Source organism: Alosa sapidissima, chromosome 9 (genome assembly GCF_018492685.1).
Source record: "Alosa sapidissima isolate fAloSap1 chromosome 9, fAloSap1.pri, whole genome shotgun sequence".
Classification (NCBI taxonomy): Eukaryota; Metazoa; Chordata; class Actinopteri; order Clupeiformes; family Clupeidae; genus Alosa; species Alosa sapidissima.
The window spans coordinates 3,726,344-3,752,372 of record NC_055965.1 but is presented as its reverse complement, the minus strand read 5'-3'; the positions used below and the strand labels follow the sequence as shown (position 1 = coordinate 3,752,372).

The following is a 26,029-nucleotide window of genomic DNA, read 5'->3' as shown; positions in this document are numbered from 1 at the left end:
TCATTTGCACTCAGGACCCTAAAGCTGAATGCTGCTATGCTTTTTCCTCAGGTTTAAAGAGAGCAATAATCTTTTACAACACTTCCACAATCTCTGAGCATGTTGGTAGTTAATGGTGAAACCTGTGGCTCATATGGTTAGCACCACAGTCTGACCACCAGGCTAAACTAGAGCTCTACGGGACTTTTGTATTTGTAAAGGCCACCTATACTCTTCAAGGCAAAATGCCACAAGGTCTAACGGTCAGCTGTCTAACGCTCTGTCACATTTAAGCCAAATTCAGATATGGTTGTCTTTAGACATGTTCACAGTTTCGTTTAAATCTGCAACGCTGAGCCAAGACCTGCTCTACAACAGTCGCTTCTCGGTCACGTGAAGTCAGCTAAGTCATTGTGCTGAATGAGCGAACAAACACATCTTTGAGCGCAGCCATAGCGGCCTATTTATGTCTTTCTCTGACACGCTTCTTCCTAACCGGCATAATTCAGCTGCTTGTGTAGACCCAGTCATACCTGTAACGGATTCAGGCCCACAGCTAATGCGCCTCAGAAGACCGTTTGGCAAGGGGAGCTTTTGGTGAGCGAGGATCACACTGAGCTTCCTTCCTCATTTTGATTACACGCGACGATAACAAGATGGGCCCTTGGAGCTTTGACAGCCCCCACTTCCTTGTTTGCAAAACACAAACAAACATCGAAGTTGCGGCGCTGGGCCCTCCGGATTCAATTATCTCAGTTCTAGTTCAGGCTCTCCACTGGTGCCTTCAAGCACCGGATCCAATGGCTTGTTGTTGCTTTTGTTTGTATCGTTTCCCCCCCTCCGGCGACCATTTTGGCCTGATGAATATCCATGCAGAAGGCAACTGGAGACTAAGCAGAGGGAGCTCAGCCTCCCCCCCCGGCGAGCTCTTTGTTGAGCATGAGATCAGGTCTGATAGGGAGAGGAATAGTGTGTGATTACGGCATATGGAGCAGATTATCCAGCTACCTCGGCACCGCTGCCTTCAGAGTGACTCACCGTCAGGGCCCACCTTGAACTTGAGGAGATCAGGCCCAGAGAGAGAGAGAGAGAGAGAGAAAAGATGGAAACTCTGTACATTAGTACTGTGCCCCTTTTCATTTTCGTACAACGCTACAAGAACCATTTTTAAAGGGGGAAAAAAAGGGACCATAGCCATGCTAGACTCGACTCAGATATGCCTGAGAGTTTGCACAGAGCTTTGGTTCGATACCCCCTGAAGAACTTTTGGCTTTTTCCCGCAGTTCTTGACACATTTCAGATTTCCGAGTCTTGTGTTTCCCTTGTAAGGTTACCGGGTCTTCCCTCTCGTGTGCTTTTTCATGAATGCTCCTATGCACTCTGGTAAGACCTGAGTGCTCTGTTTGAATAGCGACCGCAAAGTTGATAAATTGCTAGAATCTGCGGCCGTAACGGCGACATCGTTTGTGTAAGCAGAAGTCTTTCCTCTGGCGTGTCCTTTCACCGCGTTTTTAAGCCTCAGAAGCTTTCCCAGCTGTGGTGTGCGAAGCCCCAACTGCCAAATCCCAGGACACAAGGGAGAAGGGAAGAGGGGCTCTGTGGATTGTCAGTAATCAGAGACAAGCATGTACCCCCCCTTCTCTCCCCCCAACCAGAACATACAGGGCTGTCCCACACTACAGGCTAACATGAGCACAGAGTTGAGCTATTCACATATCCGGTCCAGATTTGTCTTTTACACAAAAGTTCCTGATAAAAGAATAAAGTTGAAGTAGTAATAGGGAAAATACACATAGCATGGCTAAAGACAGACAGGAGATCTACAAGTACACTGTCAAACAATAAAAAAGGTCTCTAATCCATTTTGGAGAGGTTAGCTAAAGTTTGCAAACAGCAAGAGAAGCCAAGACAGGCACCCTGGGACGTTCAGTTCATTTTCTCCCCCCTGCACGGAGAAGAGACTCCACATTGTAGCCGTGTTGGACTCTAATGCAAACCAGTTGTGCTGTCACTCGCAACGTCAGGGCTGCTGCCCACTCCTCCCCAAACACACAGAGTCCATACTCACACAGAGGTTCTGGTTCCGTCGCGGTTCCGTCGCGCACCTCCATGCAGATGGCCGTGTGCTCCATTTCCCTTCCCTTTCGCTCGCTCGTGAACTCGGAACGTTCTAGAAAACAAAAGTGTCTGCTGTCTGCCTGCGGCTGCTCTCGTGGCGCTTCCCCGCTCGCTCTGACAGCTGCGAGCTCTCGGGTCGCAGTGCGCGGAACACTCGGGTGGCTCGCTCCAGCCTCAACGCTCTCCGCCTTCAGCCCCCCCACAATAAACACCTCTTCTCCGCTCCCAAGGCCTGGGCCTTCCGGGGGAATCCCTGCCCTTAATTCAGTGCGGCCCCCGGGTGGAAGATGACTCACTCCCCCCACACACAGCGCACGGCGAGATGGGCCTCGAGATTACAGTCATGTGTGGTCGACTCGCTTATAATAATCATTGGAATTAGCCCTGCATACTGCGGTTGATATCCAGCGTGCAAGATATTTAGGAAGGGTGTGTAACCCAAAACAACGAGACATCAAATACAGTGCTAACACAATGTGTCTCTGTAGCAAAAACATGTCAGCTTTTGGCGTTGGATGGGGAATTGGAGTCTGGAGTCTCACTGGCTCCCCATTCGGCCGGGGCCTTTCAGCGCCTCAAGTCTTATCAGCCACGAGTCCAAATGTGGAGGCTCGGGCTCGACTGGCAGCAAGGCAGGAGTGGAGCCACGCACTGGGGTGTCTTGGCAGGGCTGCCTCCAGCCCGATAATTAGTCCCAGCACATCGGCAGAAACCCGTGTTTATGCAACACAGAGCACTCCTCAGGAAAAGGCGAAAAGGCAGTCAAGCGTACCAGGGTCTTTGATCGTGTAGTCGCTAATCCGGGCACTTTTGTGATCTTCCGTGGCGATCAGAACGGATTACGTCAGGTGCTCAGGTGTAACTTTGCAGCATTTTACAGATCCTGTCAAAAGGCATCCTGTCAATTACCGTACACGTTCACCCCTCTCACATTCAAGTGTGACATATTTCGTCTGAGGATGGCTGATTGCAGATGAGTTCAACCATATGATCTCAGTGCTCTCAGGTATTGTGATGGGCAAATTTGGAGACAGACATCAAAGCCGATGCATTCAAAGCTCATTAACGTTTCTGTCAGTTCACCTCCCATACCCACTGTGCTCTGAGTGCATTCATGTGTCAAATACCATGAACGCTTCATGGTTGAAAGGCTCATATCAACAATGGTATAGAATATTACTGAGAAATTGTGCATTGTGTGCCAATTTCATATCCTATAACTTAGTGACTAGACTTGTAATGCTGGCAAGGACATGCTCAATTCCCTCAGATTTGGCACCATACATCTTCCTTATCCTGTAATGATTTTCAGGTACTGACATACGTTTAGGTGACATGCCAAACGAGTCTATGTATTGTGTCTAGAGCACTGCTGGATCTTGTCAAGTCTGGGGCCCCTGTCTTCAAAATGGCCCGTTGACCTGGAGCTGAGGTTCACATCTAAACGCAGCTGGCATTTCCAGCATCTCACTCAGGCCCTGTGATTAATCCAGCATCCCATCTCGGCCCTGACCGCTGTTTGGAGGGCCGAGATGGAGGGGCCGCCAGCCGCCAGCACCGCGTCATGCAGAGGCTTAGAGCTCTCCCACACTTAGAATAACAGGGCCCGGCCCTGGCCCCGAGTCCAGCTCGCTCGTCCAGCAGATGGCTTCAGTATGGTGCGGATGGCGCTCTGCCACAGTGGTCACACACAGACACACACACGCACACACACTCATACACACTCATACACACACAACACACACACACACACTCACTCACTCACACACTCACACACACACACACACACACACACACACACGCGCACACGCACATGCACACACACACACACACACACACACACACACACACACACACAACACACACTCGAACGCACGCACGCACGCACGCACACACACACACACACGCACACACACTCACAAACACACAACACACACACAAACACACACACACACACAAACACACACACACACACGCACACACGCACACACACACACACACACACACACACACACACTCACACATATCACGGGACACAGTCCCCGCATAACAGCAGCTGTTCAGTGATGAATTGTATATTAAACAACACAATTAGCTTGTCTGAGGAGGCCGCGGCGGAGGGGAGTGCAAAATCACTATCAGCGCTGCTCTAATGGCCAAGTGCAGAACAATGACAAAGGTGTGACAGCTGCTGCACTTTAATCCATGTTTACTGGAAACCATTCTTCCTCTGAGAACCAGCGAGACCTGATTTAGAGCTAGTCTCTTCTTATGGCCACTTTAGGGAGATGGAGGAGGAGGAGGAAAAGGAGGAGGAGGAGGAGGGGGCAGTGGGTCAAACCAGGCCTCAGGATCACTGGAGTAGAGTTCAGCATCAGCCGTGGGAAGCCAAACACTGAGACGGAAGCTCTGCCACCCACCGCCCAGTCCTGGTCTGCCCCGTGCGCTGACCTGTGGCGGCTGGGTGGAGGAGGTCTCCGCTGGGTGGAGGAGGTCTCCGTGCTGATACTGGTGGAGGAGGGTAGCCAGCTGGTCTCTGGTCAGTGTCCCTATCACTCACTGAGGGCCTCTGGGGCTTGCGGCACTGCCGGGTCGTTGGGTCGTTGGGTTGTCTGGTGGTGACACTGAGACTACTGGAGCTGGGGTTGCCCCTGATAAAGCACACACGCATCAGGGCTGTAGAATGCAGTCTACCTCAGGTTCTGCGCTCTCGGAGTCTGGTCTTTATCCACGGCACTTCCTTAAAGAGGTTCTAGAGGGTTCCAGAGTGCCGCAAATACCTCAAGCCTAAGAAAGTCTGTGCAGTAATATTCCCACTAGTTCATATATCAAAACATCCATTCTCCTGCCTGTCACTGAGGTCTCTTTATTGTCTTGTGTGTTGATCTGAAATAAAAAGGGCTAAAGGAAGTGACCAATGTCAAAACCCAACAGGGACTGACAGGAGAGAGAGTGTGTGTGTGTGTGTGTGTGTGTGTGTGTGTGTGTGTGTGTGTGTGTGTGTGTGTTGGGAGGGTCTGGGAGAGAGAGACATATAGAGATATGATATATATACAGTATATATATGATATAGACAGAGAGACTAAGAGACTACAGATGGGGGATGTAGTTTTGATAGATGTGCTGTTGAGGTGGGAACTTGTCTGACCCTCAGCACAGAAAGACATTTAGTATAAACAGATGCTCCAGGAAGCCGTATCTGCAGGGGGCCATCCTCTCTGTCTAGTGATTCCACACTGATCCACACAGCAACCCAAATAGGAGGGGTCTTCCAGCAAAAAGTTTACTGCTTCATATTTACAAGGACAGAGAAGTTTGGACAAAAGAAAGTACACTTAAATACACAATAACTTCTATTGAATTTCATATCTGTCTGTACGTTACACTGATATTGAATTTCATATCTGTCTGTACTTTACACTGGTATTTTTGCAACTACTACATGGTGTTTCATATCCATATTTATTCAGGCATGTCCATTTTGAGCTGGTTTCTTTGAATATGAGGGCAAAAACAGTCATGCTGTTGACCATTGTAATGACTCACAGCCTTGTGGGGCTCTCGCCACACCGATTTGCCTTACGTCATTCTCCATGACCTCATCATCACCACCTGCGCTGTAAGCCTGTGCCCAGAGAGAGACACCTGTGTGCCAGCGCCACCTACTGTCAGAGAGAGCTTCCTGCACTGCCAGAGGCCTCAGAGGGCAGCTGAGAGTGATTCTTGCTCTGTGGTCCATAATTACCTCCCTCTCCTCCCCTGTCCCCCCCTCTCCTCTCCTCTCCTCACCTCCCCTCTCCTCCCCTCTCCTCTACTCTCTTCTCCTCTCCTCTTCTCCCCTCTCCTCTCCTCTCCTCTCCTCTCCTCTCCTCCACACCCACAGCCAGCTCTTATAAAGCGAGACAAATAAAACGGGGGCCACGTGGTGTGTGGTGTAGTAAAGGGTCTATATTGGGCTCAGATTAGCCATGATGACCTGCGCTCAGTGGGCAGTCTCCCCCTGGCCACTAACCACACCTGACTGCACCTCTCTGTCCTCTCTCTCTCTCTCTCTCTCTGTCCTCTCTCTCTCTCTCTCTCTATCCCTCTCTCTCTGCCCTCTTCTGCACCCCTGCTCTGTCCTGGGTAATTATTGTGTGGCGGCGGGTGCTCTGTAATGGTCTGGGGGCGGCGGAGCGTGCAGTCGCCCAGTGAGAGGCCCTGACCTGGGACGTGCCATGCAGCGCCTGAGGGACGACCGGCCAGCGAGATGGCCTCTCACGGAGACGAGAGGAGGAGCGTCGCCCACACAGGGGCGAGGTGACCTCACCTCACGGTCAGGAGTGGGCCCAGCGCAGCGTGACAGAGGTGAGGTCTGCTGAATGTTTACAGAATGGTAGGCAGGCCAGATGAGGAGGACACCAGGAAGAAGGTGGCTGACTTGCTGTTTGTGGTGTTTTGAGAACAAACAGAATATGACCTTAACATACTTTCTCTCACACAAACACACACTGGTGCACACACACGTGTGCACGCACACACACACACACACACACACAGAGAGAGAGAGAGAGAGAGAGAGAGAGAGAGAGAGAAACAGACTGCTGAAAGAACATGTTTAGCCTTGAGGAGTTCAACATTGGTGTTACGAGTTCACAGACACATTTTAATTGCTCTGTTTCCCTCTGCTTTTGTCAACATTACAGCAGTAAGATATAATCATGACCCCAATAACCTAGTTTTTAAAGTATTTCTATTAACACAACAGAATATAATAGATGTTCCTTAATTAAAGGTTGTGTCAGCGATAGTGGGGTTACGTCGCTTCTGTTAATGTTAAAAAAAAAACAGAGCTAGCTCGCTACTCCCTCCCCCTCCCTCCCGTGCAATTAAAACTCTCCTAAGCGCGCATCTCATCGGTTATTGGTTGAAACACTTTATTTTACTATATTTTTAAATTGTTTTTGTGTACAGATCTCGGAGCCTAGGCTGCCTACAGAGACACGTTTTTTTGACGGCCTGCTTATGGGGCAGACAGCTAGCGGATCGTTAGGAAAGATTAGATGAATGTGATCATTTATGTTTGGGCCTTTTTTGGGCCTGAAATCGCTGATACAACCTTTAACTATATCAGCTAACTAATCAGCTCAAACATTTTGAGAGCCAGCAAGATATGGTAGAGATAATCCAGTTCACCACCAATCCTTTTCATCGGAGTGGTAAAGATTCCATGGCTAGACAGACATGACAGGTAGACTAGGGAAAGAGATCAGGTATTGTCCTGAATTATGGCTAAAAGACAAACATAGCAGGTAGACTAGGGAAAGAGATCAGGTATTGTCCTGAATTATGGCTGAAAGACAAACATGACAGGTAGACTAGGGAAAGAGATCAGGTATTGTCCTGAATTATGGCTGAAAGACAGTACATCAGTGCAGAGACATAAATGGCACATTCTGAAGCTAACAAACTGCAGTGGTTGAACTAGTTCTTCACAGAGATATTTATACAAGAACCCCACGCTGTATTTTTCCATAATCCCCTCAGAGTCACTTTGCAACTACTATGTTCCCTCTGTGATATTCTGTCTCTCTTCCTGATTCTCCTCTCTCTCTCCCTCTTTCTCTGTGTCTCATCAAACCAACTCCCAACTCCCCCCATTCTTTCCTTCCTCTCTCTCTCCCTCTCTCTCAGGGCTGGAGTGATGGGGGGCTGCAGTGTTCACACTGTGACACACACACACACACACACACACACACACACACACACACACACACACAGGATGGGGCTCGATGCCAGACCAAACACAGCGCTTGCTCTCTCTCACTCTTTCTATCTCTCTCTCTCAGGGAGACACTGTTCTCTCGGAGCTGATGAAGCCTCTCAGTGAGTCTGTGTCCAAGCAGCTCCCTTATTCAAACTGATTCAAGGACAGGGAGGGAATACGGGCACATAAGCAACGCCAAACCCTCGTCCCAGGTCTAGGGTTACGGGTTCAGTGAATGGAGTGATATTTCCCCTGAATTAATGTGGTTTGGTACTGGTGGGCTTTTTTCTCTCTCTCTCTCCATGAACCTCTTTGGCAGATGAGATTGATGGTATTTAATAGACTGAACTTGGATCGGAGCGAGTGGATTCTGTCCTTTTACAGTCTGTCTGTGTTCTTCAACAGAAAGGTCTTTATTTCTTTTAAAAACAGCCATGTCTGGCTGGGAGAGATTTTAATTCACATCGGGACTCGCATGTCAAACTCCAGCCGTCAGCTGGCAGAGAGGCGCCTGGTGAAATAGAGCACAGCTGCCCAAGAGTGCCCGGGTAGGTCAGACGCAGCCTGTGGGCCTGTCGCCTGTGGACGCAGACTGTGTTCTCTACCTGCCCTATATGTGAGCCAGTGGACTGGGGAAAACCATCTCTGCCTCTAACCACTCGGCCTGCATCCCATGGCAATGAAACATCACTCTGTGTGCCGTGACACCTGGAAAAAATGATTCCTAAACGTCCTGGTGGGAATATCAGGGAAAGGTCACTGGGAGTAATCACTCCTGACAGAGTGACTTTTACAAAAAGGTCTCAGCAGGGAAGAGCCCTGAGAAGCTCTTTTGTCTTTGTAGGTGCTGTGGTTGGTCAGTGAGCTGTGTGAACAGCACGGCTGTGCGTGAGTCACAGGGGGCGCCGGAGTGCCGGGCCTGCTGGGAAGTACCGTGGTGACGCGAGTCTTACTGCAGCAGGGGAGTCGGACGCAGAGAGGTCAGAGTTGGGGTTGGGGGGGGAGTTGGGGGAAGACGGAAGCAAGAGAGGAAGCGGGGGAAACGAGTGCGAGCGCGCTTGTGAGGTCATTTCCTGTTGGAAGAAATGAATGGAAAGGAAATGGCTTATCTAATACGTTGACTGTATCCAAACAGCTGAGCCTCTATGCCTCAAACCCTGTCAACAATGAGGCTTTGTTCATGTCAGATAAAGCATCGTCCACAATGTTTGATTACTGGACATTGACACTGCAAAAATAATTGTCTCCAGGGTTAAAATGAACCTCTCACCCTGTGTTTTTTGATCAGAGTACCAAATCTAAAGCCTTATACAGAACATGATTCATGACAATAAAATTGAATGAGGCAAGAGGACTAATTACAATAGTCACCATATCTCAAAATGAGTTATGTGAAATAACACGCTTCGTCTGAGGGGAAAAACACAGTTTCTGTAATTAGTTGTTGATGTTGCTGGTTGCCTGATGGTATCAGTGCAGTCAGAGCGTGAGCTACTTGGCTGGGTGGGCCCGGGCCCTCCAGGCAGGTCACCCTTAATTTGACTGGAAAGTGGCCCTAATAAGAGTGCTCCCTCTGGGCTGGTGAGTGGCCCGGAACCCCCTGGACCGGAGAGGAGCCAGACAAGGCTCCAAGTGGGAGCGCAGGCAGGGGGGGAGTGAGCACTCACATGAGGAAGGAAGGGCCGGCCCTTACATGAGGGACGCAGCGGCCGAACATATAGCTCACGCATATAGCGCTCAATAAGGACGGATCTGAACTACTACCATTCAGTGGTGTAGTCTACGTAATACGCAGGACTACACAGATCTGAGCTGCTACCATTTACTTATAAGATGCTTAGTTATAACATGAAGATACAGACCTAGAAATGCAATGAAAGCTTACACATGGTGATGCATGAAACCTATGTGACTGGTGAGAGAAATGCAGTGTTGAATGGATGACCAAACCAAAGGGGTTGAGGGCTAAGCAGAAGGCCCTTCACAGCTGGCTCAACTGATCTTTTCTGCATCCCTATCTGTTTGTGATGGGAACTCCTGTTGGGTTCTTTTCAGATGACGTGGCTTCTTCATTTCATGTGCCTTTGGTTTGTCTGTCTGCATGGGATTAGGGAAGTGAAACAATCAGTCTGCTCTCTCTCTCTCTCACACTCTTAAGAGTGTGAGTTGGTGTTGTTGTGTGCGTTCGAAGCAGGAGCTAATGGGCTAATCGATCCCATGGGCTGGCATTGCCTCATATGATGTGCACGCACCAGAGAAAGCGCTTCAGCGCCGGAGACAGACGCATGCAGACTGAGGCCGACAGCCCTGACAGACTCACCAGCGGTGCGCTTTAATCAGCCGGGCCTCCCCCCCCCCCCCCCCCCAGCCTCCCTGGGGCTGCGCCGCAGACGCCCACACACCTCTGGAGCCTGGAGCCCTCTCTATACCACACCACTCACTCAGGCTCATGAGAGCTAATGATCTGGGCTGGTCTGGTGCCTCTGTCTGCATCTGAAGTGCTTGGAAAATCCTACGCGTACAGATGCTAATGGGATGAGTGATGCGACGTAAAGACACTCTTCAACACCAGGGGAGAGACAGGTCCATTGGGGCTGACGATGTCTAGCGGGCACCAGTGTGATGCTATACTGTTGAACATGGGTTTAGTTCTAAGAATCAAAAAACCAAGGCACTCTCTATTGAAAAAGTTAAAAAGCCTTTATTATTATAGCTTGGTCAAGTTTAACCTTCTAAAAAACTCAAACGCGTTTCGGCTAGATGCCTTCTTCCGGGAGTTAAGCCTGTTAAGTTATGGGTTCAGTTCTGTTGGAGAGCTGTTTTAGAAGCTGTGCATGCTAACTACATGCTGATCAGATCCACATGGCTGTGAAGAGCTCCCCTCTCTGATTTGGCACCAGGGGCTGTATTGTGCAACAATTATGTCAAAAACAATACTGATATCCATGCAAAATGCAGTGAAATTACACACGGAAGGGGATGAGAACGTGTGGGATTTTCCCAAGCTCGGGCTTAAAGAGAGACATGTGGAGGCCGAGGCTAAGATAGCATTGTGTACTAGTAGACTGGGAGAACTACTTTACTTTAGTTTCTCTAGTGTCATAGATGTAACAAATCAATGCTCAGTGCTCAGTTTTAGTATTATATCAGGTTATCAAATATCCAAACATTTAAAATGATCACTCTCTAGTGAGTACGTATCCTGACCATGACAGGCAATTAGCAGAACTTAATTTGATTGATTGAATCAAACAAATGCCTGCCAGGTATATATTCTGAAGCTAAGCAGACTGTTGAATGTTGTCACATTTGAACCTTAGTGTATACAATGGTAGAAGGGCAATCCATCCATTTGTTATTGTTAACTAAACAGTAAGCATGGCAATTAGAATCTAAACAATTCAAAATAATATCCCTGCCACCACTGAACCAAGCGTACCCACTGTTTACGTTTATGTATCAGTGCTGTATTTTCGCCCCAGACATAATTTGTTTATTACTATTAGAGGATCAGAATAAACTTTAGTGCACTAAAGTGCACATTTGAATTTCCCCTTGAGGATCAATAAAGTATCTATCTATCTATCTACATAGGTTTGGCAGCAGCCAAAACCATGACTTGTCATAATTAGGGTAAATCCTTTCTGCTGATCCACAGGAGGACAATCTAACTTCACTATTCCAGTGGTGAGACATGAGAGCAGTGGTCAGCACGAACTGAAGAGAAACACATTTCAACTTCCTTCAACTCACTAGTAGTTACATAACTAAAGCTTAAAGACATGCATACGACTGTGGAACATGCATACGACTGTGGAACATGCATACGACTGTGGAACATGCATGAAAAGGCACAACACTGCACTCCTATTACAGAAAACTGGTGCTATGACACATTTCTTTAGATTCATCAAACTAGCTTAAAACCACAAGATGCATTTGTTTTGGATGTCAACAACTGTCCCTCCCCTTTAATTGTAAAGAAATAATGGCATAAACAATCACTGAACTGCCGCCTATTTCAACCTCATGTTTAACACCCCAAACCTTTTCAGTGGTCTTAAACACTATGGTCCTTCATCTCATGCAGTTCCACCAAACAGCTTATGAGCCCATCCCCATGCTGTACACAGTTGTAGGGAGGGATCCCACCACATCTTACCCATGCCATCATAAAAGGTCCCCCTGTTCAGACCTGGCTTGTCTCTAATGGCTCATTTGCTTTTCCACTTTCTCTCACGAAGAGCCAATTCCAAAGCCCAGCAGCCTGCGCTCCACTTCTGCCAACCACCAGCCGAGATCAAATGGGAAGAATGTTGGGGGTTAACCTCCACAATCAGAGAAAGGAACAGACCCAGCTCTCGCCCTGAAACGGCACCGGCATTCCCCCCGTGACGCAGACGAGCCTGCGGTGCTGACGCCACTGTGGAGGCCTGATTAACAACAACGGGGGAAGCACCGGTCCAGTGTGGTCTGACTGCCAACAAACAAAAACATCTTTAAACCATCCACCACCGCCACTCTACTCAGCGGATATACACACACCATCCTACACAACATATGCATACAGAGTCCGCAATCCACGCATGTATACATAGAGACAAGCTGGTATTTTCATTGGCATACCACTGGAGGGAAAGGAAGACCGGAATATTCTGGATACTGGAGAACACTGTGTACATTAGTAAGGGAACATGGTGAGAAAGGGACAAGTGAAAGGGAGGGTAGGTGTCATAGGAGAGGCCCTTGGGAGACACACTTACTATGGCTGTCCTGCGGCGACTTGCGTCCGGTGTGGTTGGGGGAGGCGCAGCGTGTGCTGATGGTCTGGTGGTGGTGGTGAGGGTGGTGGTTCTCCTGGGCCTTGGTGTCGGGCGCTTTGGTGACGCTGATCTCCGGCCGACGTGTGCCGGCCACCTCCCCCGGGCTGGGCGGCTCCGTCCTCCTGAAGGTGGTCTCGGGCAGCTTGGCGCTGGCGTGGGGGGCAGCGGGGGGGCGCGGCGGGTGGGCCGAGGCGAGGGTGGTCTCCAGGGGCTTGCTGAAGGTGACCGTGTGCTTCTGCGCCAGCTCGGGCGTCTTGCTGTGGCCCAGGACCTCGGGCCGCTTCAGGGCGAAGCGGGATACCCCCTGGCTGGGGGAGCTGTCCACCGACTTGTGATTGGACGAGATATCGATGGAGAGCTCGGAGCGGCGGGAGACGGGCTCGGGCGTGCGGGCCTTGGGCCGGGGGCTGTTGGCGTGGTTGGCACGGCTGCCCAGGTCGTAGTAGCTCTGGCTGCTGGGGGAGATGCCCGCGCGCTGGTGGGAGTTGGCGTTGCGGCGCGTGGTGGGGGAGGTGGCGTCCACGTCCTCCACCTCAAACGACCTCTTCAAAGCTGCAGGGGGACAGACAAAAGATCAGGAACCAACCGCAACTAGTGTGCCTTGAGCACCATACACTACTGTAGAAGTGTAGAGCACAACAACAAGTGTTCCATGAGCACCACACATTAGAAGTGTAGAACACAACAAGTGTTCAATTAGCACCGCACACTAGAAGTGTAGAACACAACAAGTGTTCCATGAGCACCATACACTAGAAGTGTAGAACACAACAACTAGTGTGCCTTGAGCACCATACACTAGAAGTGTAGAACACAACTAGTGTGCCTTGAGCACCATACACTAGAAGTGTAGAACACAACAAGTGTTCCATGAGCACCACACGCTAGAAGACACAATTAAAGGAGAATTCCGGTGTGATATTGACCTAAAGTGTATCGAAACATGATACCGAGTGTGAACGTATGTCTCATAGCCCATCTCGGCTTGTCCCCTGCACTCCAAAATCTGGCGCTAGTTAGCCGATGCTACCAACATCTTCTTCAATAGTGGTGCTTCGGCATCGGGCTAGCCATGCAAATAAATCACTGTTTTACACCCATTTACGAGGCTCGATGTATCTCCACACTTCATTGGTAGACTTCCTAGGGCCCTGACATTTAAAACGAGACATTGAGAACTTTGAAAAAGCACTGGTAGTTTACTTACAAGACGATTTATACAGACAGTATCTTCACGAAGTTTAGCGTTTGCAGCCATCTTGAATTTAGTCACGATAAGTCGAGCAACGAGTAAGAATGAACAGCTATGATAAGGGATCAGATTCCAAAAATAATTCAGTGGAAATGCATGGATTCCAGTTGCTGCTACTGGAAGAAACTGGAATCCATGCATTTCCACTGAATTATTTTTGGAATCTGATCCCTTATCATACCTGTTCATTCTTACTCGTTGCTCGACTTATCGTGACTAAATTCAAGATGGCTGCAAACGTTAAACTTCGTGAAGATACTGTCTGTATAAATCGTCTTGTAAGTAAACTACCAGTGCTTTTTCAAAGTTCTCAATGTCTCGTTTTAAATGTCAGGGCCCTAGGAAGTCTACCAATGAAGTGTGGAGATACATTGAGCCTCGTAAATGGGTGTAAAACAGTGATTTATTTGCATGGCTAGCCCGATGCCGAAGCACCACTACTGAAAAAGTTGTTGGTAGCATCGGCTAACTAGCGCCAGATTTTGGAGTGCAGGGGACAAGTCGAGATGGGCTATGAGACATACGTTCACACTCGGTATCATGTTTCAATACACTTTAGGTCAATATCACACCGGAATTCTCCTTTAAGAGAATTTCACATCCTACAGAATTAATTGCTGACTTATTGTCCACAATTTTGTCTATTGAAGGAAAAACTGATAAAGTTGGTTGGAGGGACAGTCTACAATATGGAACAAAAGAAGATTGTCACATTTATAAGACTAGCACAGAAAGCAAAGAGATTTCCTCATCACATCTGCAACTGCCTGAGCCAAGACCACAGACTTTAATATCATCAATGAAGAGCCAGGGCTCCAGTGAAGCGTTTCATGTGACACCATCATTTCTAGTGGCTCTCTGTTTTTCTGCCTTGCGGAAAAAAATGGAAATTTTACTGTACTGACTTCACAAGAGCTTATGAATCTAAAACAGGAAACAGACAAAAGAGAAGGGATGGCACAGACAAATCTGTCTTCATATTTCAAACCAAGACCAAAAGCTGAAACTACCAGTAATGAGCACACACAGATGATCTCAAACATCAAACAAACGTCCAAACAGCCAACCCCAGAAACACACAGAGAGCAACAAAGACACTCAAGGAATACAAACTTACTGTGCCACTACCGCTGGGACGCGACTAGCTTTCTTCCACGAGGACCGTGCGACCGAGCGAGAGCTGCATGCTAAGGGGTGGGGGGGGGGGATTTACAGCTTCACTCCGGGAAGCGATGGGCCGTTCTAGACCGCTGCCAGCTGACATCACATCCTGGAGACGGTAGAGTGGTCCCAAGCGGGTTGTGACGGCAGTGGGGGGGTCTGCCTGCTCATGCCCGGTCAGACTCTAGCGTCTCGTATAAGCTCTGGCACAGTATTAAGGCTCTGAGAAGCTGGGATATGGCCTGGAGGTACAGCCAGCCCTCCCTGTGGCCTACATTCTGAGCCGCTCTGAGACACATCCCCTGCACAGCGTAGATGATCCACACAGCAACAGTAAACATGGCCTTCATACACGGGTGAACACGGGTATGAGATGGGAATGGTATAATGTGTGTGTGTGTGTGTGTGTGTATGTATGTATGTATGTGTGTGTGAGCATGTGTATGTATGTGTGTTTGAGCGTGTGTGTGTATATGTGGGTGTGTGTGTGTGTGTGTGTGTGTGTGTGAGCGTGTGTACAGTATGTGTATGTATGTGTGTGTGAGCGTGTGTGTGTGTATGTGTATGTGTGTGTGTTTGAGTGTGTGTGTGTGTGTGTGTGTGTGTGTGTGTGTGTGTGTGTGTGTGTGTGTGTGTGTGTGTGTGTTTGTGTGTGAGTGTGTGTGTTTTATAGAAGTATCATTTCTCCATGCCCTCTAGTTAAACTTGGAGCAGCAATAATGGCGCAACAGAATAGTCACATCAAAAGGCCTCCGTAATCCTCACTGGCCATGGCCCTAATCCAATTTGCTGCTTTAAGCCACTACACTCAGAACCGCTTCACTTGAAACTTTATCACCCCCAGGACAAACCGCGCTCTTGCCAAATGATAATCTAGCAAGTCAGAGCAAATGTTCTTCGTCCAGTGCCCATTTCAAGGGTATTATAACTCGGGTGTCAATGCCCCCCCACACTCCCCAACACACATACACACACACTACAGGAGCATCTTAAAAATCAAAAGTTAAATGAAACTTCTTCTGAGAAGCCCTCTCTCAAGTTTTTCCCTCATTACAGCCACTGGCAGAAGAAGACGTTTATGAAGCTTATAAAAATACATCAATTGCTTACAGATTTTCTGTGCCCAGTGTTGCCTAGATTTCCAGTGCTTCAAATGCATCAAAACAATACTGACACCCACGCAATGTTTTGGTCAAAGGGTCTGTGTGATACTGTCTGTTGTTACCTCAGCACATATGTTGTCACTGTTTCTCACACTCACACTTCATTGCGTTCAAACCACTGGGAATGACTTCTGGGTTTTTACAGTGACAATAAAACATTTAATTGCACATAAAATATAGCAAGCTGCTTCAGTTAGCATTTAGGCTGATTAGCAAACTTTTCATCTTGTGTTTGATTTTCAAAAAGTCTAAATTCATCTGGGCCTTATGAAAAATGTTCAGATCATAAACGTATTATTTACATGTCCAAACCACTTCACAAATGAAATCAATTGCACTTTGAATGTTTTACTTATTTTCACTGCAGACGCAGGAATGGGGGGAGGGGGGTGTTGTTCTCACCACCAGGCATGCCGTACCAAAAGGCCTCAGTGTTGAACCTTAACAGGAATCAGTGAAGTGTGGCAATGAGTGATGCAGGATGTGTCAGAGCTACAGCACAGTACACTGCATGATGCTCTTCCTCACAGGAAATTGCAACACGGCCTCCTCACGCACGCAGTCGAACACTGAGATGCTGCGCTGTGGCACGGGTGCACCGCAGTGTAGGGTGGAGGTGTTCAATCTGGAGTCTGAAATAATATTGAATTCAATGTGCACAGAGAGAAAGAACGAGAGAGAGAAAGAGAGAGAGAGAGAGAAGGAGCAAGCGAGAGAAAGAGAGAGAGAGAGAAAGAGAGAGAGAGAGAAAGAGAGAGAGAGAGAGAATACTGGGGTGGGTAGGGAGGTGAGGCCCACAGGCATATGTGGAGGATGGCTCCTGTGGGGATCCTGCAGTGTGGAGCCCAGCGTGTGATGTCCTCTGGGGGACTCCAGCTGCAGCTCACAGTCTGGGAATGCTGCACTGAGACTGGGGCTGTCAGAGCCATCTGCAGTCTGGAGGAGTGAAGCAGATCCACTGGCTCCATTGACACACACACACACACACACCTCACTCTGGAGCACCATACTCCTCTGGACCAAGGACTTGATCATCTGCCATTGTCATTTCATGTCTGTTATTCATACCAAACCAACCTCACATAGCACTGACATAACACAGAGTGCCTGCAGTGTCACAGAAACCAGATTTACATGGTAAAGCCCTCCATCAGCCTCTCACATCCTGCTCCATCTGATTCTGGATCAGTCTGTTCAACACCATCAGCCTCTCTGCTGCTCTATCTGATTCTGGATCAGTCTGTTCAACACCATCAGCCTCTCTGCTGCTCTATCTGATTCTGGATCAGTCTGTTCAACACCATCAGCCTCTCTGCTGCTCTCTCTTCCAGAGACCAGAGAGCGTTCCCAAACTCCATAAAGCGGTCTGCTGTCATGGGAGAGCGGGACGTGACGCAAGTGGAAAACCGCAAATCTGCCGAGTTTATCAGGCCAGCGTGAGGTGAGGGGAAACATGAGAGTGGTCCCGCAGTGGAAGAGAGAGAGAGAGAGGGGGGGGGGAAAGAGAAAGAGAGAGAGAGGGAGAGAGAGAGAGAAAGAGAGAGGGGAGAGAGAGAGAGGGGCCCCCTGGGGTAGTGAGTGGCTCAGCCCGGCTGCCAACCCCTATACACTGCTGCCATGCTGATTGAGGTCAGAGCGCTCCAGCAGTCACCTCCCATCAGTCCTCTGGGGCCGCGGCTTATTACAGGACAGCAGAAGCCTTGAGTGCGGCCAGGCGCTGTCTAGCCGTCAGTCTGCCCACAGCACAGGGCACAGGGGCCCAGCCAGGGGTCACCTGCACACACTGGAGAGACTTCTTCAAGTGCCGTCTACATTCAGTCAATATGAACTTAACACCTTAATGATAACTTAATAAGTCATTTGGAGTCATATGCTATGTTGACTAACAACACAGAAGGTATAATATTTACATACTTTTGATTTGTGGGGTATTGACTCTTGGTTACATCTTGGTTACATCCTGGTTACATCTTGGTTACGTAACGACACACTCTGCCAGCTGATATGCTGGAGCTGCTTTATGGTGTCTGAGCTGTTTGCAGTGTGTGGACTAGACTGGGCTGGACTGGGCTGTTAGGGGCCTGAGGTGGGGGGGGGGGGGGGTTGGGGGGGGGGTTGGGGGGGTGTTTACATGAAACCAGAGCAGACGGCACACGACAGCAGCCGCCACCTCAGACACAGAAGGCCCAAGGCTGCCCCACCTCAGACACAGAAGGCCCAAGGCTGCCCCACCTCAGACACAGACACAGGAGGCCCAGGGCTGCCCCGCTGGGTTCCCGGAGAACCTCTGGAGCTGCAACCAGGAAGTCTGCCGCTAACGAGTGACGCCACGGCCACGGCGTGTTTGCGACGCCATCTTGAGCTGACTGACAGGATCCCCCCAGCGGGTGACCACAAGGCCAGTACACACAGAGGGGCCCGGAGATCAGACGCCCCACAACGACACAAACGCAATTAGTGTGTGTGTGTGTGTGTGTGTGTGTGTGTGTGTGTGTGGGGGTGTGTGTGTGTGAACTGTGTGCCTGAAAGAGAGAGCTTACCTCTCCCAATGTCTCAGTGTTGATAATGTACACTGTTTGTAATGTAATTCTCCTAAAGGTCACCTCTGCTTGAGTTGGCATGATGCTTAGGTTATAATCAGTTACAAATCAGGGCATATGTAACCAAACAGAGAGAGAGAGAGAGAGAGAGAGAGAGAGAGAGAGAGAGAGAGAGAGAGAGAGAGAGAGAGAGAGAGAGAGAGAGAGAGAGAGAGAGAGAGAGAGAGAGAGAGAGAGAGAGAGAGAGAAAAGGACCACCCTTCTCCGCCCCCTCAGCCTCTGGGCACATACAGTAAGCATCACATGAGGAGGCCAGTCACTCTAGTAACAGCCCAGGATGACAGCAAACCTGCCTCATCAACCCGATTATGTCCACTCAGTTCACCATACAGTGCTCTTTTCAACTAGTCCTGAAAGAGCTCAGAAAAAAGTGTTATCTTAGGTGTTAGCTATGAAAGAACCACACTAATGATTTAAATCTATAACACCAACTTCTTCCTCGTAAACACGTTGTAAGGTCAAGCTGAGCATTTGTAAATGTCTCCTGTGGACATTTGCTTATAATAAATGTGGAGGAGGGTGAGACTAAGTAAGTGTGGGAGAGATGATTCACAGTGCTTTTGCAGATTAAACAAGGTTCCTATGGGCTGGTGGGCTGGTGTTGAAACAAGGCTCCTATGGGCCAGTGATGAAACAAGGCTCCTATGGGCTAGTGATGAACAAGGCTCCTATGGGCTAGTGGGCTAGTGATGAAACAAGGCTCCTATGGGCCAGTGATGAACAAGGCTCCTATGGGCTAGTGGGCTAGTGATGAAACAAGGCTCCTATGGGCTGGTGTTGAAACAAGGCTCCTATGGGCCAGTGATGAACAAGGCTCCTATGGGCTAGTGGGCTAGTGATGAAACAAGGCTCCTATGGGCTGGTGGGCTAGTGATGAAACAAGGCTCCTATGGGCCAGTGATGAAACAAGGCTCCTATGGGCCAGTGATGAAACAAGGCTCCTATGGGCCAGTGATGAAACAAGGCTCCTATGGGCCGGTGTTGAAACAAGGCTCCTATGGGCCAGTGATGAAACAAGGCTCCTATGGGCCAGTGATGAAACAAGGCTCCTATGGGCTGGTGGGCTAGTGATAAACCACGTGCTTGCATGCACTCAGACCCCTCACCTCTTTACAGACACCCCAAAATAAAGTGTGAAATTCAGAGACTCCACGAGCTCAGTGTCCCTCTTTGTGTCCACAACAAAGCCCCTTAAGGCAGGAGGAGGAGGAGGAGGAGGAGGAGGAGGAGCAGGAGGGGGAGGAGGTGGAGGAGGGGACCCCAGTGAAATACAGCTGGTGGAGATCTGTGTTGTTTGGCCCCAGGTACCTCCAGCCTCCCCACATATCAACAGGTGGGGTGGGGCCAGCGGAGGGTAAACAGAGGCCTTAGGAGAAGGAATCCTGGATTTACACTCGCAGCTGACCACAGAGGAGCGCTTCAACCAGACAGCAATGCCACAGGGGCCGTGTTTCCTGTACGTTAGCATTTAGCCTTTAAAGGCCAAAACGAGGGTGATGGGATTAGATTAGAAGATCTAGATCTAGATTAGAAGACTAGTTTTATGGACAAAAAAGGCCGACACCATTTGGCATTTCAGTGCTTTTGCTGACAACGCCATCTCATCTGCTAACTAAGGGCTTTTTAAGAGGAAGTCGTTTTGGGGAAGGATTTTTTTTTTTTTTTTAAATCAGAAATGTGAAACCTCTGCTGTCGTCTGCCATGTGCAGCCAAACCAGCTCTCTGAGCTGCACAACAGGACGCCAACGTGGATTTTCCAGTGAGGCCGACAGCCGGGACGGTGATAAGACAAGAGATGTCAGGTTATCAGTTTCCCTCGGACGCTTCCTCGCGAGGGAGCGGCATCAGCAGGACTCTGGACTGCCACGGTGACGTGGTGGACGACTCATCTGCTGAAGCCCCACACAGCGGTCAGATAAGCGCCGTCTAAAACACGCCAGCCTCTGAGATGACGGTGACAGCAGAACTGCTCTGAGAGGAAATGAGGCCATCTCTGAAATCTGCCACTGAAATGCGATGAAGATGAAGCCAGAGACAGCCAGGAAGAGAATGACCTACCAACCTTTTCACCTGGTGTCGTGTAGCTCTGCAAGGAGCGGGGGGGGGGGGGGGACACTGAATGCATTCAAGTGAGAGCAGCTTCACAAACATGTTGACAGCCTACGTGCACTGCCCTTTACACACACTCACACCCACCCACCCACACACACACACACACACACACACACACACAAACAGACTTACTTTCCAGAGACTGCTCAGGAACACACACTCTTCTTTGCTCATGTTCTTGGCACCACTAAGCCCACGCTTCCTGTGGAATTTCCTTCTTCTGCACAAGCGCCCCCCGCTCCCACCCCCCACTCACACACACACACACACACACACACACACACACACACACACACACACGCACACCCCTCAGCGGCAGGAGACCCCCTCAGGGGCAGCAGCACGCACGACAGGAGCCTGGCGCCCTCCACTGCAGATCCACTACACACACGTCCACACCAGGCTTGTGCAAAATTCCAGATTTGAATTGAAACTGGCTCTTAAATTCCAATTAAATTCTTGAATTTCACTTGCACTTGCATTTCAATTGAGGTAGCAAACAGGAAGCGGAATTGCAATTCGAATTGTGCACAACCCTGGTCCACACACTCGCCCGTCTGGGCGCGCGCGGCCCTGTGTGTGTCTCTGTGTTCTGGAGGCCTGGCTGGCCCCAACTCCTTTTACAGTCAGCTGAGGGCACGAGGGAAGAGTGCCCATTTTAGGGAATACTCTTTCCATATGTTTGCTCTAAATGCACTTCAATTTGGCTGCCCGCACTGCACATGCCGTCTGCACTTTGTTAAATGTGGGGCAATGATAACATTATTGACCATTAATCTCAGTTACTGTTGTGCGCCGCTAAATGTTTACTTTGCATAAATAATGGGAAACCATGGAAACTACTATTTACAGTGGGGGGAAAAGGGGAATTGGAAAAAGAGGCCAAGATCTGCCTACAAGATCTGCCTACAAGATCTGCCTAAGTCTTCTGATATGACTTTCTGATTCAAAAGCAAAATGATTATAGTGCTATTTCGTCAGCACTTCTATTCGTTTAACATGTGTGACAACAAATGGGAATCTGAAGGATCAACCAGCAGGTTGCCTTCATCCAACAAATGTGCTTTAACAGTTGTTAAAAAGCAGGCTCAGTTACATGAGGACCGCCTATAGTCTAGCAACAGCTGATATTCTACTATAGCCATCTGAAGGAGACAAAAGAAGCTGTCATACATCAGATGGATGAGCTCGGTGTTCATCTGACCCCACGCAGAGATGTCAGCAGGGAACGCAAAGAACCAAAGAAATGGAGGGGAAAAAGAGAACCGCAAACGAGTAAAGTTGTGAAGGAGAGGGGGAAGGAGGGGTGTGTTGTGTGTATGGAGGAGATCCAGATGTTACCCTGTGGGTAAACGTGCTTTAGCACGGCCTCAGTGTTTTGATCTGGGGAGATTTCCTGTGGACACGAGCTGCTGTCAGTACTGTCTACTTTCGGGAGGTCAAAATGGGGAAATCAATAGCAGGCTAAATGCAGTAAGCTGAGGCGACACACACTCATACGACCTCATGATGCCCCCCCCGCCCGCACATGCACACTCACTCACTCAACACTGCCACAACCACACAAAAGTGGCACTCAACCAATCAACACTGATGGATGCTCACATCCAGTCTCCCTATACTCTGCACACTTAAACTAATAAACTAACTAACTTAAACTATACTTAACACACTCTAAGATACACACTCCAGTTGTTATAATAGCTAATCCTTTTTTCTACATCAAGTGGTAATGAGGTAAAATGAGGCATGGAAGAGGACAAACCTTCAAAGTCAGATATAATTCCGTCCAAGTGGGCATTAACGGCTGAATCAGACATCCTGTCCTTTTAATCTCACCGTGGAGGAAGCTCTTTCCAAGGTAACGCTGAAGAGGGCAAGCTCAGGATTTCAAACAAATCCCAAATTAGGAGTCACGGCAATTAGAAAAAAAAAAAAAGTTTGAGCTGTGCAGCGCTAATGACACAACTTGCTTAAAGGACCAGCTACCTTTTAATAACAGCACCAGGGCCAGAGAGAGTGAAACTCAAGACCTCTCCTTCCCCTCCCACTCAGACTCTCTCTCTCTCAATCACTCTCCTTCTCCTCAGTCTCTCTCTCTCTCTGAATCTCTCTCTCTTCTTCTTGTGTCCAGGAGTCAATGAAGCCATACAGAAATGGCATATTGGCAGCATGCACGTTGTGTCGGATTAATGGTGAGACACCGTGCCAGTGGGGGGAAGTGGATAGTGTGCCTTTATAAACAGTAGAACACACTTCACCTAGACTTCTACCTACATATGGAACTAGAGCTGATTAAACCAAAAGAGAAATACAAGAAATGCCGCCTTTGAAAACCTTCCAAATTAGTAACTATCGCACTGTGAGTCCGTAGTGAATACTAGTATTTTGTAGTTTTTTTCCTTCTTGGGCAGGCCAGAAAAAAGTTTCTGTCAAATAATCATGGACGTCAGAGATATTACCACAGTAATGGATGCACCAAGATGAAAGCCCAAGATGAAACAGATGATTCACTGGTTCTGATACAGAAGTCAACCTCTTAACAGTATCAAAGGTCAGGATGTTTAATTCCAGTACTTGTCTGCTAGGTGTGAATTGTTAAGGAAGTAATGCTTCACCTTTTGCCACAACATTATGTCTTTACCGTTAATCTACTTATCTACCACAACAACTATGTTTAATACTTTTCACATCCTGATTAGGTGTATGATAAATTCATAAAGATATCAGTGGCTGACAACTATTGAACCTCTTTTACCGTAATCGTACTGTTACGTGGGACCCTAGGACTACCATAAGAGTTGCAGATTGGTGAACTGATAGAAGAAAGTGTGCAGATTGTGAAAAGCAACATATCTCTGAGGTGTCTTTACTGAAAATGTCTGATGATATTTGCACCTTTCTTAATTAAAGGGGCCTCTCCATCTAAAGCCAGTCACTATGTGCAAGCTGCTTATTCATTTCTATGTATCTGAACACCTGTATAAGAAATATACCATTGACCGCACTGACTTGCCAATATAAATATTTATCAACAATATCAGCTGGTCAGAGCAAAGGACGGCTCAATAAAATGGGCCAAGACAAGACATTTTACTCCAACACACACTCGTAAACAGACCATATTTAAACAAGCTTAAATATATTGACTTCTACAGCCACAAAGTAAACACTCACATATACATATCTAAACATCACTCCTATAATAGCTAACAACTGTGTATTTAACAAATATACACAATTGTGTATATAATCTCATCCAAGTAATCTACTACGGACACACAGAAAGAAAGAAACAAACAAAACAAAGTTTATGGCGACTTGGAAGTAAATACAAACACCTTTTGAATCTTGCGAATGAACTATGCGCACAAATGTATTCAGGAACCTCCAAAACCACAGTGTTGTCTGTTGTGGCCTAGCGAGCCACACTGTACACGATGAGCAGGATGAGTGTGATGGATGTGGAGCTGGAGACTCACAGCATGACGTGTAATTGAAAACATACAGCGCACTGCACACAACGAAACAGAAAACACCCGGCAGAAACCACCTTGGAGGATGAAGTAGCTTTTTAAAAAATGTGTCAGGCATGGCCTTTGTCTTCCCAGCATCTGAGAGAGTAAGCGAGGCCCTGCCTGGAGGCCTGCTTGTCTTGGCTGCTGTTCAGGTAGTCTCAGCCTGAAGTCTAAACACCACTGGATGGGCGCTCTTATTAAAATGTAGCAGTCCCTCTCCAGTCATTTCCCAAACCTGTGGATCAGGGCTATTGCATGGTTGAATCACTCTCTCTCTCTCTCTCTCTCTCTCTCTCTCTCTCTCTCTCTCTCTCTCTCTCTCTCTCTTTCTCTCTCTCTCTCTCTCTAGAACTTTCCAAGTATTAGAGGAAGAAGGAGAGATGTAAGAATATTGCTAATAATAGGGCGCTGAAATGATCTTGTCGACAAGTCGGCATTTGATATGTGTGTCGGCCCTGCATCCCCTTGCCAAGCTGGTAACTAATTAGCAGAATGACAGGCTGAAATGATAGATGACTGATTCAGGAAAAAAATAAGTTGGACAAGGAGGAAAGGCAGACCATGAAAGGCTTCCAACTTCCTTTTTAAACTCATCTGTTGTTTCTGGATGTGAGAACATTGGTAAATTCACACCAGTAAAGTAAATAATAACTTCTCTCCGTAATGAGACGTGATGGAGGCTGCAGGGTTGTTGTTCATTTCCTGTAGAGGGATAGTCTGCTGCTTAGCCTGTTTGACCACCCATGGGGCTCGCGTAGGAACAGTGGACAAAGGTCCAGTTGTTGAGGTGCGAGAGGAAGGATCGGAGAGAAGCAATGGGCAAGTTCTGCAGTATGTGTACTGTAGGCTACACGCTGCAGTTGACCCCTTGCTGGCTGTTCCTGAAGCTGGCTATCTTTTAACCTGCTGTCAATGAGAGGAGTTCACTGGGACTTGATAGGATTGTTGTTAATGCACTACATGCTCAGTAATTGAACAGGATATGAGTGAACACCAATCATCTTGATGTGACTAATTTCATGCTCAACCCTGTCCTAAAGAAGTCTGCAGGGGACTCAGGTCTTAGGTTGAGCACCTTAAAGCCACAAGCCACTCAGTCAGGTATTTCATAGGGAATAGGCAATTGCAAAACTTCAACCCAAACCAGTAAGAGTTCAGTCACTGAAACACTGGTCAAGCGTTGCATTGTGTTTGGAGGTTTGGACACACATCGCAGGCTTCAATACCCGCTAAGAAAGGAGTCCGAACACATCACCTCTTTCTCAACTTGTGCATGTTTAGCGGAGAGGACACGGCTGCACTCCCTGGACCGCTGCCCGGGCACACTGCAGCCTCTCTCACAGGCCACATCTGGAGGGCTGGGACCCAGTGCCAGAATAGCCCACACCAGAGCAGGCTTCCACAGCCACAACAACACATGAAGGCATCAACCATCAGGCTTCAGTGGCACCTGATCAGACTCTGATTCTGGCTCAGCAGCCCAGGCCTAGAATGTGGGTCATCTCAGCCATAAAGAACCCTCCGAGCTGCAGGAGTCAAGCCCAGCGAATTGGTCAG

General features: G+C 48.4%; 1 protein-coding gene across 5 annotated transcripts in view; it reads right to left on the bottom strand.

The window, feature by feature from the left end:
* sept9b (septin 9b) overlaps window positions 1-26,029 on the bottom strand; it is a 66,574-nt gene that overhangs the window by 26,476 nt on the left and 14,069 nt on the right. For 4 of the 5 annotated variants that reach the window (XM_042103017.1, XM_042103018.1, XM_042103013.1 and 1 more), the window contains exon 2: window positions 12,607-13,218. In XM_042103017.1, the coding sequence (XP_041958951.1) occupies window positions 12,607-13,218 (612 nt within the window). Of the gene's footprint in view, window positions 1-12,606; window positions 13,219-22,719; window positions 22,843-26,029 lie in introns of those variants that run through there. The other variant, XM_042103016.1, reaches the window with a different exon arrangement.